Here is a 17,500-nt window from a genome sequence, read left to right on the forward strand (position 1 = left end):
TGGTGGGGGGGGGATGGTAGCGGTGGTGGCGGCGACGGTAATGGCGGTGGTGGTGGTGGTGGTGGTGGTGGAGGTGTATAGTTTGAGAGGAATAAGGTGTTTGGCCGAATGGTAGCGGTGGCGTTGGCGTTGGTGTTGGTGTTGGTGGTGGTGGTGGTGGTGGTGGTGATGGATGTTGGTGTGTTTTGTGTGATATCTGTGCACGTGCATGTGTGTGTGTGTGTGTGTGTGTATTCATTCTCTGTTCGTTCGGAAATATCTTTGAACATTATGAGAGTAGGAGGAGTAGGAGGAGGGCTGATCTGTAATCAGAAACCTACTGTCCAGAGCATAGTGTAACCTGGACTACATAATACAATGTGTCCTTTATTTTAAAGTGTTTTGATAGCTTTTTGTTGTTTTTGTTTTGTTTTAAGACGGCCGAGATGTGATTTGGTTGCTATTCTTAGCAGTTTACTCAAGGGTTTATCGGGAGAGCACGTGATACTGGCTTACAAAGTATTTGTGTCAGTTCGTATCGTTGATTTATCCTTTCAGCTGAATAGAAAGAAAGAAAGAAAGAAAGAAAGAAAGAAAGAAAGAAAGAAAGAAAGAAAGAAAGAAACATATATAGACAGACAGCCAAACAGATAAACAGACGGGCAGATAGATAGATAGCTAGATAGATAGATAGATAGATAGATAGATAGATAGATAGATAGATAGATAGATAGATAGATAGATATGGAGAGAGAGGAATGGGTGGAGGGAGAGATAGAGAGAAAGCGTCAGAAGAAATGACCATAAAAAGGAACAAGTTTTTTAAATATGTCGGAAATGTCTCCTTCTCTGAAGAGCGGAGTTAGGAAGAGAAATAATACTTAAAAACCATTATGAAGATAGATCGTTTGATTTTTTTAGGAAAATGTGGTCACAAGTGAAGAAAAGGAGTGTCAGCTCTTCACAGTTAAAATTACCATCACCATCACCATCAGCAGCAGCAGCAGCAGTAGTAGTAGTAGTAGTGGTGGTGTCATTTTTCAAACAATTGTCTTAACAATAAATTTGGGATTGCGAATTCAAGTTCTGTTGTTTTTTTTTTATTTGTTTTAGTCATTAGACATACTTGAAACTCGCATACTTGAAACTCGCATTGCCGACCTACTGAGAAGTACCATCCTATATTCCGCAAGAATCCCAAGAGAGATTCTGGAGATTTGGGGAGACTTGGCATCGCCGAATCTCAAGATAAAATTAGCACGCACAAGCGAAGCGATGGAGTTTCCCGTTGGAGACGACGTCTGAGCGATCAGCTCTTCTTTTTTTCTTTTTTTTTGCCGAACGACCTGCACAAAAGATTCGTTTATAGTGATCAAATGTTCACGCCGCAGATAAGCTCACTCCCTTCAATCAAATCGACATTACCTGAACAGGTGAACAGAGCAACGTGAGATGGAGTATTTTTGTTCAAGAACACAACGCATCGCCCAGTCTAGGAATTGAAATCACGATCGCTAGATCGCGAGTGCAACACTCTAACCACCGAGCCACGCGTCCTCCACAGGCGAAATACTATTACTACTACTACTAATAATAATAATAATAATAATAATAATAATAATAATAATGATGATGATGATGATGATGATGATGATGATGATGATGATGATGATGATGATGATAATGATAATAATAATGATAATAATAATAATAATTGGACAAATAATAATGTACGTAGAACAAATAGGGGCGGCAAAGTACGTGGAACAAATAGGGGTTGCAATAAGGATGGAGCACTTGCAGAAAACAGCACTGCAGCCGAAGCGACTCGAAACATGCACTCAGTTTATGGGAAAGAATGCTTGAATGAAAGAACTTGCTGAAGATGGTGTGCAAAATTCAGAAGTGGAGATTTCAGCCTTGAAGATGAAGATCAAACAGGACGTCCAGTTGAGTTTGATGATAAGCTCCTTGAGGTATTACTTGAAGAAAATCCTGCATTATCAGTTGAAGAATTGGCAATAAAGCTTAGTCAAACCATACAACTGTTCATTGTCATCTTCAACAACTTGGAAAGGTTCCTAAACTTGGACAATGGGTGCCTCATGAATTGTCCGAAAGCAACCGCAAATCTCGAGTTGACATCTGCTCTTCTCTCCATTCTCATGAACTCATTTCACCCTTTTTGGATAGCCTTGTGACTGGTGACGAAAAATGGATCTTCTATCGAAATGTTAAACGTCGTAAACTGGCTTGGTAAAAGGGAAAAAGCTCAACCACATCCGAGAATGGAACTTCATGGGAAAAAGGTTCTTCTCTCTATCTGGTGGGAATGCAAAGGAGTAATTCACTTTGAATTGTTACCACCTAATGCAACAATCTATGCTTAAGTCTAGTGTCAGCAATTAGAGCGTTTGAACCAAGCTTTGAAGAAAAAAAAGACCCGCTGTAGTGAATCGAAAAGGAGTGATGTTTCATCAGGACAATGCGCGATCCCACACTGCAAAGATCACATCACGGAAGATCGAAGAGCTTGGTTGGGAAAAAAATTCCTCATCCACCTTATTCTCCCGACCTTGCTCCTTCAGACTACCATTTGTTTCGTAGTTTACAGAATCATTTGGGGGACATAACTTTCGCAAGTCAGGTGGAGGTCGAAACTGACATTTCAGAGTTCTTCGCTTTGAAACCAAAAGAGTTTTACATTAATGGGATTAAAAAGCTTGTAAATAGATGGGAGGGAGTCATAGATAATCAGGGAAAGTACATTGATGATTAAATTTCAATTAAATATAACATTTGATCACTTGTTTTCTTTATTCAAAATTCGGACAGAACTTATGGGATGACCTGATATTACCGCTGCGCTTGAGTGACGCATCACGTTAAATATTGCGCGTTTGTGAAATAACATAAAAACTGAAATTCAATCGTTTGAATTTAATTTTCGCGAACCCCAGCATTTCGCCCCACGACCAGTAGTTTAAGAAGCGCTGCTCTAGAGTGTAGCGGAAGACGGGGGTGGATAATTCAGTGGACAGGTGTTGGTAGGGTGATTAAGGAAAGGTCTTATCTGTGGTGATTTAGCAATCTGTCATAACAAGATACTTCAAAACGGAACGGTCGACAATCCTTCGTATTTGTCCCGGCTCCTCCTCCGTACACACACTCACTATATAACGCATACAGACAACACACATAACACATACACACATGTAGACACACACACACACACACACACACACACACACACATATATATACATATATGCACACATATACACGCACATATGCACATATACACACGGACAAACGATCGTGAACACATAGATGTTACGTGAATTCGCATACACACTTTCGCACACACAAACATACAAAAAAAATTACATACATACATACATACACACAAACACGCACACGCACACATACAGGTATACGCAGACACATACACACACACACACACACACACACACACACGCACAAGGCGTCTTTTGTTTCTAATTATAGATCGCTTTGTAAATGATGCGGTGGGTGAAAGAGAGATGGAGGTATGTAGTAGTAGTAGTAGTAGTAGTAGTAGTGGTGGTGGTGGTGGTGGTGGTAGTAGTAGTAGTAGTAGTGGTGGTGGTGGGTGGTGGTGGTGGTGGTGGTAGTAGTAGTAGTAGTAGTAGTAGTAGTAGTAGTGGTGGTGGTGGTGGTAGTGGTAGTAGTAGTAGTGGTGGTAGTGGTAGTAGTAGTGGTGGTGGTGGTGGTGGAAATTGAAGTGTTCTGCAGTGATGATGACGGTGTGGGCTCAGGGTCAGCGGTGCGTCGGCCGTGATGTGTGTGCGTGTGTGTGTGTGTGGTGGGGGACGGGAGGGGTTTTGGTCATAATGTTGATTGTACTAAATTTACTAAAAATAGGTAATAATGGTGATGATGATGATGATGACGGCGGTGGTGATGACGGCAGTGGTAATGGTGGTGGTGGTGGTGGTGGTGGTGGTGATGACGACGACGACGACGACGATGATGATGATGATAATGACGATGATGATGATGATGACAATATTGATAATGATGGACGAACTATTCAATCCAGCTTTTTTTTTCTTTCCTTTATTTATTTATCAATTTATTATTATTATTATTATTATTATTTTCTTTTGCAGCATCCAGAATTCGTATCTGACAGTTCCGGTTTCCCATTCGACATAGCACTGGTTAAGCTATCGCAGAAGGCTCAAATCACGTCCGCGGTAGCTCCCATGGCCCTCCCGGAAAACGCAACCGAGACATTTGTCAACAGGGAGTGCTGGGTTCTGGGATGGGGCTTGACTGACAGTGAGTGAAATACTGTTTATACTTCCTGCCTGTTCTACCTAACCAAGCTGCCAGTCTATCTGTCTGTCTGTCTGTCTATCTATGTACCTTGTCATTTCTCTACAAGTTTTCTTTTCAAAACTTTTGTTGACATATTTCTTTTGAACCACGTGTAACCTTTGACTCCTTCTTTTGTTTTTGTATTCAAAAGGATTTCTTTGAACCAATATTTACACCCTCCTATTTATAGCTTTATCAGTTTCGGTGGAATTTGAACTCAGAATGTAACGGTACCGCTAAGCATTTCGCCCTGCGTGCTTACGATTATGCCAGCTCGCCGCCTTAATATATACATATATAAAACCAGCAGAAATTGCAAAGATAATCTGGATCTCGACTGAAGAGAGAAAACTCCGAATGACATGTCCATGTTTTCTTTGTATCGTCTATCTGTATGTTTTGTCCCTTTCTTGTATCACCTAACTGTCTGGATGTTTTGCGTTCTTGTCCCATTCTGTATTATATATATATATATATATATATATATATATATATATATATATATATATATATATATATATATATATATATATATACGTATATCTATCAATCTATCTATCTATCTATATAAATTATAATACAGGGTATCAAGAGATACCACCACGCTGAAAAAATAGCAGTCAAATCCTGACTCTAAAACCACAATAAATGTCCGCATGGCACATTTATTTATATAAATATATATATATATATATATATATATATATATATATATATATATATATATATATATATATATATATATATATATATATATATATACGTATATATACATATGTATATAGATGTATATATATATGTATACACTCACAAACACACACACACACACACACACACACACGGCGGGCTTCTTTCAGTCTCCGTTTACCAAATTTACTCACATGGCTTTGGTCGACTTGAAGCCATAGTAAAAAAAAAACACTTGCCCAAGGTACCATAGAGTGGGAGTGAAGCCGGAACCCTGTGGTTGGGTAGCAAGATTCTTACTACACAGCCACGCCCGCACCTACGATATATCATTATGCAGGGCGGTGAGCTGGCAGAATCGGTGTCTTGGGGAAATTTCGAACCTGGGTTCTCCCTTCTACCCACCCCTCTCTCTCTCACTCTCACGCGCGTGCGCGCGTCTCCAGAATCCCTTTCTCTCTCTGTTATCCTCTTTCTCTCTTCTTTCTCCCGCTCTCTCTCTCTCTCTCTCTCTCTCTGTACCTTTCTTTCTCTCTCCTCTCCCTGTCTCTGTTACCCTCCCTCCCTCTCTTTCTCTCTCTCTTCCACTCTCTCTCTCTCTCTCTCTCTCTCTCTCTGTACCTTTCTTTCTCTCTCCTCTCCCTGTCTCTGTTACCCTCCCTCCCTCTCTTTCTCTCTCTCTTCCACTCTCTCTCTCTCTCTCTCTCTCTCTCTCTCTCTCTCTCTCTCTCTCACACACACACACACACGTCTCCAGAATCCCATTTTCCAATGATTCCCTTCACTTTTTGTAAAGACAAAAACAATTTCTTGGAGAGCCAGCCTCGCTTCCCAGAAAATTAATCGGGGAAATACATATATATATACATCGTAGGCGCGAGCGTTAGAGTCACTCGTGGCCCTCGTGCGGCCCGTGGAGCTTTCTGAATAGCACGTCTAACGAAACATTACTTTGAAACTTTTTAGTAGTGCGGCCCGCCGGATGCTGAGCCATGTCTCATGCGGCCCGCTTCTCGAAACAAGATGGTTGGTGCCTGATCTACGTGATGTCTAAACAATGTTGATTCACTGGCGTTAGTTTAAAGGAAGTGTGTGTGCGTGTGTGTGTGTGTGTGTGTGTGTGTGTGTGTGAGTGTGAGTGAGTGAATGTATGTTTGTGTGCGTGTGTGTGTATGGAAATGTGTGCGTGATTGTGTATGTATGTGTATTTGTGTGTGTGTATGTGTATCTACGTATATATATATATATATATATCTGTATGTATGAGTGTGTATATGTGTCTTTGTGTGTGTGTATGCGTGTGGATATATGTGCGAGTGTGTGCATGTGTGTGTGTGTGTGTGTGTGTAAGTGTGTTTGTTTCTATGTGTGTTTGTGTGTGCGTGTTTGTGTATTGTGTGAAAAGAGAGAGACGGAGAAACAGAGGGTAAGAGAGCGCGAGTGAGGGGAGAGGGGAGAGAGAGGGGGTGAGAGAGAGAGACAGAGAAAGAGATCTTTGTTGACTTCTCCCACAATTTCACCATTTCATCGAACATAATCATTTCCTGGAATACAAAACTTATCTACTCACCCTGCACTTCTACCACCACCACCACCACCACCACCACCACCACCACCACACAACACACTCAAAATGCCTCACTCAACACCATACTCAAAACGTCACACTCAATACACTACACTCAAGGTGCTACACTCTGCAAACTACTCTCAACATGTCACGCTCAACACATCACACTCAACACGCCACACTCAGCATGCTACACTCAATACGCTCCACTCAACATGTCACACTCAACACGTCACACTCAGCACACCACACTCAACATGTCACACTCAATACGCCCCACTCATCACGTCACACTCAATACACCACACTCAAAATGCCACACTCAACAAGCTACACTCAAATACACCGCCCATGAGGTCGCCATCCATGACCACCACCGCCTGAGACGACCTTCGGGTCGGTCGTTGATCCCCTTAAATGGACCAGGACTGAGCTGAGATCTAAACAATGACAACAGCAACAAAAGGAAACAGATGAGATGGTCACGGCTGGAACCTGGAAAGAATTTGATCATTGCTGTCCTGGATGGGTCAGGGCAAACCCTGAGACAAGGGTGACAACAATAAAAACAACAGCAACAAAACAACAACATCAACTACAGCAACAACTGCTTTAGACAAACATAATTTTAAGAATAACTTGGATCGCTTTTTTTTGTTTTTTCTTGTGTGTGTGTGTGTGTTTATACTTCCGTTTCCGGTGATCCGCAGGTGCAGCAAGTGTTATACCTAACGTCCTGCAGGAGGCTAATATAACGGCCATCGCCAACGAGGAATGTGCTGAACGCTGGTCATTCATTGAAATTCTAGAATCTCACCTCTGCGTCTACAAACCGACCAGGTCCCCTTGCAACGTAAGTTTTACCTTCTCTTAACTCTCTTCCTCTCTCTCTCTCTCTCTCTCTCTCTCTCTCTCTCTCTATCTATCTATCTATCTCTCCGCGTGTCTGCGGAGTACTCAGCCACTTTCAAGTTAATTTCACGAGCAGACTGTAAAAGAGCACACCTTTGTTGCAAGTCCGATGAAGTGTCACTCTAATGTCTAAAATTGCTATTATTACGTTAAGGGTCACTTCAAGTTTTTACGTAAACTGGCGTTGCAAACAGTGTTGGCACAGAAACTATTGTAACGATGTGTTAAACAATTTCTCTGTCTTATCGTTTGGATTGTGTGTGTGTTTCTCTGTGTGTGCGTGTAAGTGTGTGTGTGGGTGTATGTGTGTGTGTGTGTGTGTGTGTGTGTGTGTGTGTGTGTGTGTGTGTGTGTGTGTGTGTGTTACAGGCGGCGTGCTGCCAATCGTGAACGCTTTGGAGAAAATGCTTAGCAGCTTAACCGGTTGAGCATGTCCCTTGGTGGCTGACGATATGTGCATCCCTGATCACGAGCAGGAGTAGTTGGGGAGCATCACAGCCATGTGATGAGCGGAAATCTTTGGAGTTTGAATGATTCAACTCTGGAATAATTCACCCTTGGAACACACTCGGGTGTTTCGTTCATCATCCTTCTACGAACCTTATTCGGAGACCTTTTGAGCAGGATGGGTTACTCGACCTGAAGAAAATTCTAACTGGACTCCCACCTGTAAGGTCATGTACTGCTTATCTTGATATAATGTCACCATGTTGCGTACATATGGTTGTGAACCATGTGCCTGGTGTACCCTTATCAGACGGGTAGTCATGATGGGTTTAATTGACTTCGTATATTCTACCCCAGTGTCACCTTGATGGCGTGCACCGCTCTCTCACTCACTCACTAATAATAATAATAATAATAATAATAATAATAATAATAATAATAATAATAATGCTGTGATTTTGTTTTCTCTCGTAGGGTGACAGTGGCGGCTCGTTGGCATGTAGGGACGGCAATGACACGTGGAGGTTAGCTGGCGTCATCTCATGGGGCATCAGCACGTGCAGCGGGGACTACCCAGCCGTCAACACTCGCGTCTCGTCTTATCTAGACTGGATAGGCGAGGTCATATCGGAGAACTGAGTCGTGTCGTCATGTCGTGATTTTAGACCGCATCGTCTGTACTGAAGTTGCTCGGTTAGGTGATCAACGGTACTGTAATTTAAGTGAGTAACATCGCTCATATTTAGCCGACTGGGTCATGAAATTGTAACTGGTATGATGATTGGGTCATACCATTGTAACTGTAACATACCATTGAAACTGTTTGAAGCGAGTCATATCGACAGAAAAGATAACATTACTAGATGTCATTTAAAGTGTCTTAAACAATCGAAACTTTGTACATTCCATCCAGGAAGTTCAAACCATACAATCGATATATTTTAGCTAGCTGAGTCATATTTTGGAAATGGAATCATTCCACAGACACTCTAGGCCATTAGGCCACACTTTCGACATCGTATAGCTTAGCCATACCAATGAAACTAAGCAATAACTCTGAAATATACCATACCAACCGGAAAGTTTAGTTCATTCTATCGGTTGATTGTTGAGCCATCCCATCGAAATTGAGCAACCACTCTTAAACATACGCACACCACCATCCAGAGAGTTTAGACTATACCACCGAGACTTTAAATAACTGAGCCATACCATTGAGTCTGAGCTCTGTCACTGAAACTAATCCATGCCATCCGGGTAGTTTTCGCAAAACCAACACTGTATTTTAAATAACTGAGTCATACCTTCCATATTATATCATTGAAAATAGCCCATACCATCTTGGTAGCTTGAGTACGATAAAGATTAACTAACGGAACCATACCTTGATAACGGAGGTATACCACTGGAACAGGGCATACCATCTGGGGAGTAGAGACAACACAAATGGTGCATTTTAGATAACTGAACCATTCCAATGAAATGAGGCCATGAAAATATCCAAAGCCACCCGGAGAACTTAGAACGTATGTTTTATATTGCTCAATCATATCATCCAGAAATTTTATACCAAACCATCGTTGTATTTTACATAATTAAGCCATATCTTTGAAACTTCTAAGTCACTGAAACTAGAATTTAGACAATAGCAAACGGTATACCATTGAAAATATATCATACCACCGGCATTAATTATATAATTGGAACTTAGCTATACTACTAACGCTGTCTAAATAAACAACTTTGAAACTAAATTGTGTAATTCGAAAAACCACCGCAATTGTTCAAATACACGTCCTGTTTGTTTTTTGACTTTTTTGTTTAGAATTGAGTGACAACAATAATAAGTTTTGCCTAGATTAGCCACGACATCCAAAACCATCAAAACAAAACCCATGAATTCTTCTCAGACGTTAATGCCGTGAGTCATATCATTGGAATTGTTTATATAACTTAGTCGCACTAGACATATTATATTCTCTTTTCAAAAATTAATTTGATCGTCTTCATAGTCAAAATCAATACCATTATCGGTGTCCTGGAGATTCTTAAACCTTTAAAACTAATTCAAACCAGTGTACCTTTTTAAACAACTGGACACTACAATACAAACTGAATCATAGAATCCGATCTATATTTAATAGTTTCGCTTATATTCCCTGAGAATTTTCCAAGAAATAGAGATCAGAACAACAGAACTCTTTCGATATTTGATCTTTAAAACCATTCGAAGGTATTTATACCATTAGAACTTATAAGACCAGCGCTATTCAAGGAATGGACCAGATACAATACCATCAGAACCACTAGCAGTTACTTAACTTCAAGATTGACTCCATAGTAACAGGACTAAGATATTAGAACTTATACGATACCATCAACGGTGATTCGATACAACCAGGACTCCCTCAATACCATCAGTTGTGACTCAATAATATCAGGACTCACTCAATAGAATTAGACGTGACTCGATACAATCAAGACTCACTCAATACCATCACATGTGACTCGATAATATCAGGACTCACTCAGTAGAATTAGACGTTACTCGATACAATCAAGACTCACTCAATACCATCACATATGACTCGATAATATCAGGACTCACTCAATAGAATTAGGCGTGACTCAATACAATCAAGACTCATTCAATGCCATGAGATGTGACTCAATACAATCAGAGCTCATTCAATACCATCATACAGGACTCGATACAGCCAAGACTCATTCAATACCATCAGATGTGACTCAATACTATCAGGACTCACTGAATACCATCAGACGTAACTTGGCATTATCAGGATTCACTCAAAACCATCAGACGTGACTCGATACTATCAGGACTCACTGAATATACTCAGAGGTGACTCAATATCCCCAGGACTCACTCCACACTAACAAGACTGACTCGATACTATCATGACTCCCCCTCTACTATTAGGAATGATTCATTTCTATTATAGTTGAGCCAATACTACCAGGCGTGATTCATTTCCATTAAGCCTGTTTCGATAAGGAAATCTTGAATGACCTAATACAATCAGAGCTGACCCAGTACCATTAGGACTTGCTCAATATCATCAAAAGTGACTCAATACCACTAAGAATGAAGCAATACCATCAAGAATGACCTAGTATCATCAGGGCTGATTCAATACCATCAGGAGTGGCCCAATGCCATCAGAGCTGACCCAGTACCATTAGGACTGACTCAATGCCATCAAAAGTGACCAAGACTGAAGCAATGCCATCAAGAATGACCCCGTGCCATCAGGGTTGATCAAATACCATCAAGGCTGAGCCAGTGCCACCAAGACCAACCGAGTGCCTTCAGAAACTGAATAAATACCATCAGAACAGACCACTTACCATCGATTGTGCAATAAGGTCTCCAATAAAACAATTTCTTTAAGAAAAGTATTATTTCATATTGTTTTTATTATTTTTGTATATTATTTTTATCATGTTGTTGTCGTTGTTGTTGTTGCTGTCATTATCATCGGTGGCGGTGGTGTAGCAATGGTGATGGTGGTGTCGGTGGTGCAAGTGGTGGTGGTGGTGGTAGTGCTGCTGTTGCTGCTACTACAGCTGCTGTTGCTGTTGTTGTTGTTGTTATAGTTTTTATTGTAGTAGTAGTAGTAGCGGCAGCAGCGGCAGCAGCAGCAGCAGCAGCAGTAGTAGTAGTAGTAGTAGTAGTAGTAGTAGTAGTAGTAGTAGTAATAGTGGTGGTGGTGGTATGGTGGCGGCGGCGGCGGCGGTAGTAGTAGTAGTAGTAGTAGTAGTAGTAGTAGTAGTAGTAGTAGTAGTAGTAGTAGATGTTGTTTAGCTCCAGGTCAGTTTTGATCGATCGGAACCATGATCAAAAGCATTACAGCCGTGACCACACCATCTGTCTGTATATCTGGAACAACATTGTTTAATGAGTCCTTCCTTTTCAACACAATAGGCTATGCGATTGAGGGGAGTTGATAGCTATTTCTAGCGTGATAAAGGAACCATGTAGAGGTACCCTCGTTTGATTTTTTTGTATAACATAGTCAGGAGAGACTCTGCAAGAAATAGCAGCTAGATTTTCCTCAGATCATACTTAATCATCTTGAAAAGGACTTGTTAGATAATATGGTCAATAGTTCCGTGTACAAAGAGAAAAATGGGATGGTCACGGCCGGAATGACCTTTAATCAGTGGACTTTTCGATCAGGACTGACCTGATGTTAACAACAGGGCTGACTTGGTTTCGGGTTCTGTTCACCGCACGACATTTTGGTCGAACACTCAAGAGACACGCATACACACATACACACACACACACACACACACACACACACACACACACACATGCATACATAAATATATACATACATATATACGTACGTATATAAGTAGTTTCTGATATTCACAAACAGCAATGAAAATATGTCATAGCACATCACTGAAGAGACATTGTGAATATCAGTGTATATATGTACATATATGTATATAATGTATATGCATGTGTGTATGTATGTGTGTGTGTGTATATTATATATATATATATATATATATATATATATATATATATATATATATATATATATATATATACTATATATACATACATACATACGTACGTACATACTTGCAGACAGTCACATATATACATACCAATATATATATATATATATATATTTGTGTGTGTGTGTGTGTGTGTGTGTGTGTGTGTGTGTGCCTGCGCGTGTGATATTTATAGATTCAGTATTCTTAGAACATTTAGACTTTCTTACAAACGGACACCGGATCTACCTTAACCCAAATCGTTGGAACCAGCTTTAGAAATGACGTCACAACTCATTTCCAAAGCTGAGTGAACTGGGGCAATGTGAAAATAAAGTGTCTTGCTCAAGAACACAACACAGAGCCCAGTCCGCAGGACCTTGTGATTGGCACGATGAACAAAAAAATTACCTAGATTTTTTTTTTCATTGTTGCGGCCCGCCTAATAAGCCATGTCTCATGCAGCTCGCTTCTCGAAAAAAAAGTTGCGCAGGAGTGACTGTGTGGTAAGTAGCTTGCTTACCAACCACATCGTTCCAGGTTCAGTCCCACTGCGTGGCACCTTGCGCAAGTGCCTTCTACTAAAGCCTCGGTCCGACCAAAGCCTTGTGAGTGGATTTGGCAGACGGAAACTGAAAGAAGCCCGTCGTGTATCTGTGTTTGACCCCCCAACATCGCTTGACAATCGATGCTGGTGTGTTTACGTCCCCGTAACATAGTGGTTCGGCAAAAGAGACCGATAGAATAAGTACTAGGCTAACAAAGAATAAGTCCTTGGGTCGATTTGCTCGACTAAAGGCGGTGCTCCAGCATGGCCGCAGTCAAACGACTGAAACAAGTAAAAGAATAAAAAAATCATGCCTTGTCTTCTGTGTCGCGGGTTTGAACGTGCAGAAAATCGCCAACCTTCCTACGCAGATCATTTCGAGTTCTTTCTCTGGCCAGGAAATAAAACACGTGATGTGTTCTTGAATCAGCCAATGTTTTAAGTGTTTTATGTACTGAAACTATCCTTCCAGTTACACTCAAATTCTATATACTCACTCCACTTGAGGCACACTTAAACTCCTGTTTCAGTTGCAAACAAGATCTCAAGATAGAAATAATTTGATTTGCTTAGGAAGTCCTTGTTCCATAAAATGCATGGCAAAACCAATAAGCTTTTGTGTGTGTATGTGTGTGTGTATGTGTATACATACATACATATGTACATACATACATACATACATACATACATACATACATACATACATACATACATACGAGGGAGTACTGAAAGATTCCTGGCTTTGGATGAAAGAAAATGCAGGAAGATCAGTTATTTATGACTTTATTCAACATATTCTCCTCTAAGATTCACACACTTATTGCAGTGACCCTTCAGTTTTTCCAAGCCTTTTAAAAGTACTCGGAAAGTTGGGTCTTCAACCGGAGTTTTCGCGATACCCTTAAAGCCAGAAATTTTCCAGCGTTAGGGGTTGGTATTTGTGTAGGGTTGGCATATGTGCAGGGGTTTTACATGTGTAGGTGTTTGGGTGATTGATGTGTCGGGTGGATGTCTGTACATTCAAGCCTATGTTTGGAAACATATGCGTGTGTTCAGTTGTACATGTCTTGTCTAAACTCTTTGCTGGGTTCTCAAGATGTGGTGGTGGAGAGCCGACTGATTATACTTATGGTGATGCCCGTAGGTGAGATAATATATACCCTCTCTCGTGTGGGTAAGGGCTGAAAATCTCATTTCTGTAGTTTACGTAGATGCTCGGGTGATGAGAATCTTTATTATGATTTTTACTCGGCTAAACATAATCTGCATTTTCTGCTGCTATTAAAATAAGGTTTGCCCGTCTGTCAGAGTTTCCCAGTGATTTTATACCCCTTGGCTCTTTTTTTTTTAACGACGTAGCCATGTCTCTGACACTTCATCTCTCCTGGATATGGAAAGCAGACTTACTGTTATTGAATCTGATCCTGAAAGACCTATCTATCCAACGTCCGCACGTTAGGCAACCCATTGGAGCACATTGATGTTACCCCTGCCTCATATACGACTGCCTCCGTGATACAATGGCCGTTAAAGTGACACAGGATGTTATCTCTATAATGCTCATGTAGAGTCTGCATTCACATCCTGCCTCTGTCTCCCGGATGAGCCTTGTACACTTTAATCTGCCCATTCTATTCACAATTATACGAGTGCATACTTTTCTAAGTTATAGAGTTTTAGACAACTATATGAGTAATGATTGTACGAATTTGATACGTTTTCGGATACTCTCCACAAGCTTTGATGCGATTTATCAGTTTTAGAGAAAAAAAAACAAAAGTAAAACTTGGGCGAAGATGGAAAAATAGCGGTGAAGGCCTCCCTTTGCCGTGTTGGAGTGACTGTGCTCAGAATCACAATAAACAAGATATGCCAAAGTCATAATCATTGATTGTTTATTTTGCTGACAACAAACCAACAGTGCGACAGAACGACGACTAAAGAAGTATTACTGATAAGTCTTTGACTCATGTGCACTTGGAGTCACGTGGAATTTGGTGACAAGGAAATAAATGTAGCTTTGTTTCTCAGTTTTTTGTTTGTATGTTTGTATGTTTGTTTGTTTTTTCTTTTCTGATAATTTCTTCTTTCTTCTCAGACCTTATAATGTCTATTAAGAAACTTCGTTCCGTTTTTTGGCATTGATTGCTTTGGGAACGGAAGTATATTCTTGTTCAAGGTCGGAAATGGTCGGAAATAGTCGGAAATAATCGGAAATGGTCATAATTTTTATTTTCTCTTATTTATTTATTAACAATGAATCGTGTTTAACAATGACACGTCTTCCTTCCTCCTAATTTTTATATAAACTTATCTTGTTCAGTCTCCGACTCATGAACCATCGAAAGAGCTTCTGCATGGCCACTCGGCCGGCTTGAAAACCACAGCCAAATCCGCTCCCCACCGCACTCTCTCTCTCTCTCTCTCTCTCTCTCTATTTCTCTCTCTATTTCTCTCTCCCTCTCTCCCTCTCTCTCTCTCTCTCTCTCTCTCTCTCTCTCTCTCTTTCTTTCTCTCTCTCTTACCCACTAGAAAAATAGATCGAATGACATATCTTTGATGATGACATAGGATGACATATAGATTGTCCGTCTCTTCAATCAGGGCTGCTCTGGGTGTGGCGCTGAGGCAAGAAGCCTGGTTCTCAAACACATGTTTCTGGGTTCGGTTCCACTGCGTGGCACTTTGGGCAGGAAGATTTGATAGAAGGAAACTGAAAAACCCATTGCAAATGTGTGTGTGCCACACATATACATACATACATACATACATACATATATATATATATATATATATATATATATATATATATATATATATATATATATGCATACATATATATATGTATATATGTATATTATATGGCTGAGTGGTAAGAAGCTTGCTTCCCCATCACACATAAATATATACGTATATATACATGTGCAGACATACATATATAGATACACACACACACACACACACATATATATATATATATATATATATATATATATATATATATATATATATATATACAAGAAATGAGGGCAGGGAATCGTCAATTAATAATAGAATTAACAATTAACAATTTTGCCAAGTAGTTCAGTATGAAATAAACCTTTATCGGTAAGACCATTTATCATCATAAATATAAGGGATTAGCAATTGAGTTGCTTCTCCAACATACTGAAAATTCAGAAACAGCAGTCAAAGAACTACTGATTCTAAACGCCATCCATTTTAGAGAAAAATTTGTAGTTTAGAATCAGTAGTTCTTTGACTGCTGTTTCTGAATTTTCAGTATGTTGGAGAAGCAACTCAATTGCTAATCCCTTATATTTATGATGATATATATATATATATATATATATATATATATATATATATATATATATATATATATATATATATGTATATGTATATATATATATATATATATATATATATATATATATATATATGCAGACATACATATATGCATATATACATACGTGTGTGTGTATGTGTGTGTGTGTGTGAGTAAGCACGTTTCCACACATTAGAATGAGACAGCGTAACTGTTCACGGGAGGATATCAGAGAACTACTTTTCCCTCTCTCTCTCCCTCTCTCTCACCCTCTCTCTCCCCTCTCTCTCTCTCTCTCTCTCCTTTCCTATTGACAATGTTTGTAAGCAACATACTTGCTCCAACGGATAAAATTAGATTTTATGGGTTTGTCAACGGAAACTCCAGAAGGGCTTCACAACAATCGAAAAGAACTCCAAATTTTCAGTGATTCAGCAACATATCCTGCAACATCAGCAGTACCATGCTTGTTTTTCGAGTTTATTCAGGCGGCCATACAACTTAGATGGCCTCAGATTTGCGCTGGGAAAGACAGCATCACAAAATATACAGTATAGGGTTTTTGCAAGTCATTGTTACCCGTGCAAGTGAAATCGAAGGACACACAGTCTTCATGATGAAGGTTTTAATAATCTGCGAAACAAATAAAAAGTACAATGATTGGGAGCAGAAATCCAGGTGGCTGAGGACGAATGTCCTCCAGAGGACTATCATGGTTTCCTTCTCTCTGGTTCTGAACGTTCTCAGGATCTAGCCAGCCAGTCGTCAGCACTTTGTTGCCATCCTGGTAATGGGCACTTGGAAAGAGGTATCATCACTCTTGTCGATACCCAAGTCCCTCACTGATTTAGACTCTGGGATTGTAATTCCATGTGGACCAGTTTTGGACGCTGGTAGCGCAGGGCTTGGAATTTTTCAGCATTAAACTGCATATTATTGTCCTCAGCCCTTCTGTAAATTGAGTCCAACCCCTGCTGCGGGTGTGCAACATTGCTGGGGTTCTGTATTTTCTGCGAGACTTTCGTATCGTCTGCGTAGCTAGCAAGGGTGGCTACCCGGGCAGCTGAGGGCGTATCTGAGAGTGCCACTATGAAAAGTATGTGTGTGTATGTGTATATATACACATCGCTCAGAGA

At 40.2% G+C, this 17,500-nt stretch overlaps 1 protein-coding gene across 1 annotated transcript in view; it reads left to right on the top strand.

The window, feature by feature from the left end:
• LOC106880032 (chymotrypsinogen B) overlaps positions 1-11,373 on the top strand; it is a 21,646-nt gene extending 10,273 nt beyond the window's left edge. Inside the window, exons 4-6 of the mRNA XM_089340767.1 lie at positions 4,130-4,301; positions 7,308-7,450; positions 8,431-11,373. Of these exons, the coding sequence (XP_089196893.1) occupies positions 4,130-4,301; positions 7,308-7,450; positions 8,431-8,595 (480 nt within the window). The 3' untranslated portion in view covers positions 8,596-11,373. The remainder of the gene's footprint in view (positions 1-4,129; positions 4,302-7,307; positions 7,451-8,430) is intronic.
• Positions 11,374-17,500: the final 6,127 nt, after the last annotated feature.

Source organism: Octopus bimaculoides, chromosome 24 (assembly GCF_046866305.1).
Source record: "Octopus bimaculoides isolate indiv1 chromosome 24, ASM4686630v1, whole genome shotgun sequence".
NCBI lineage: Eukaryota > Metazoa > Mollusca > Cephalopoda > Octopoda > Octopodidae > Octopus > Octopus bimaculoides.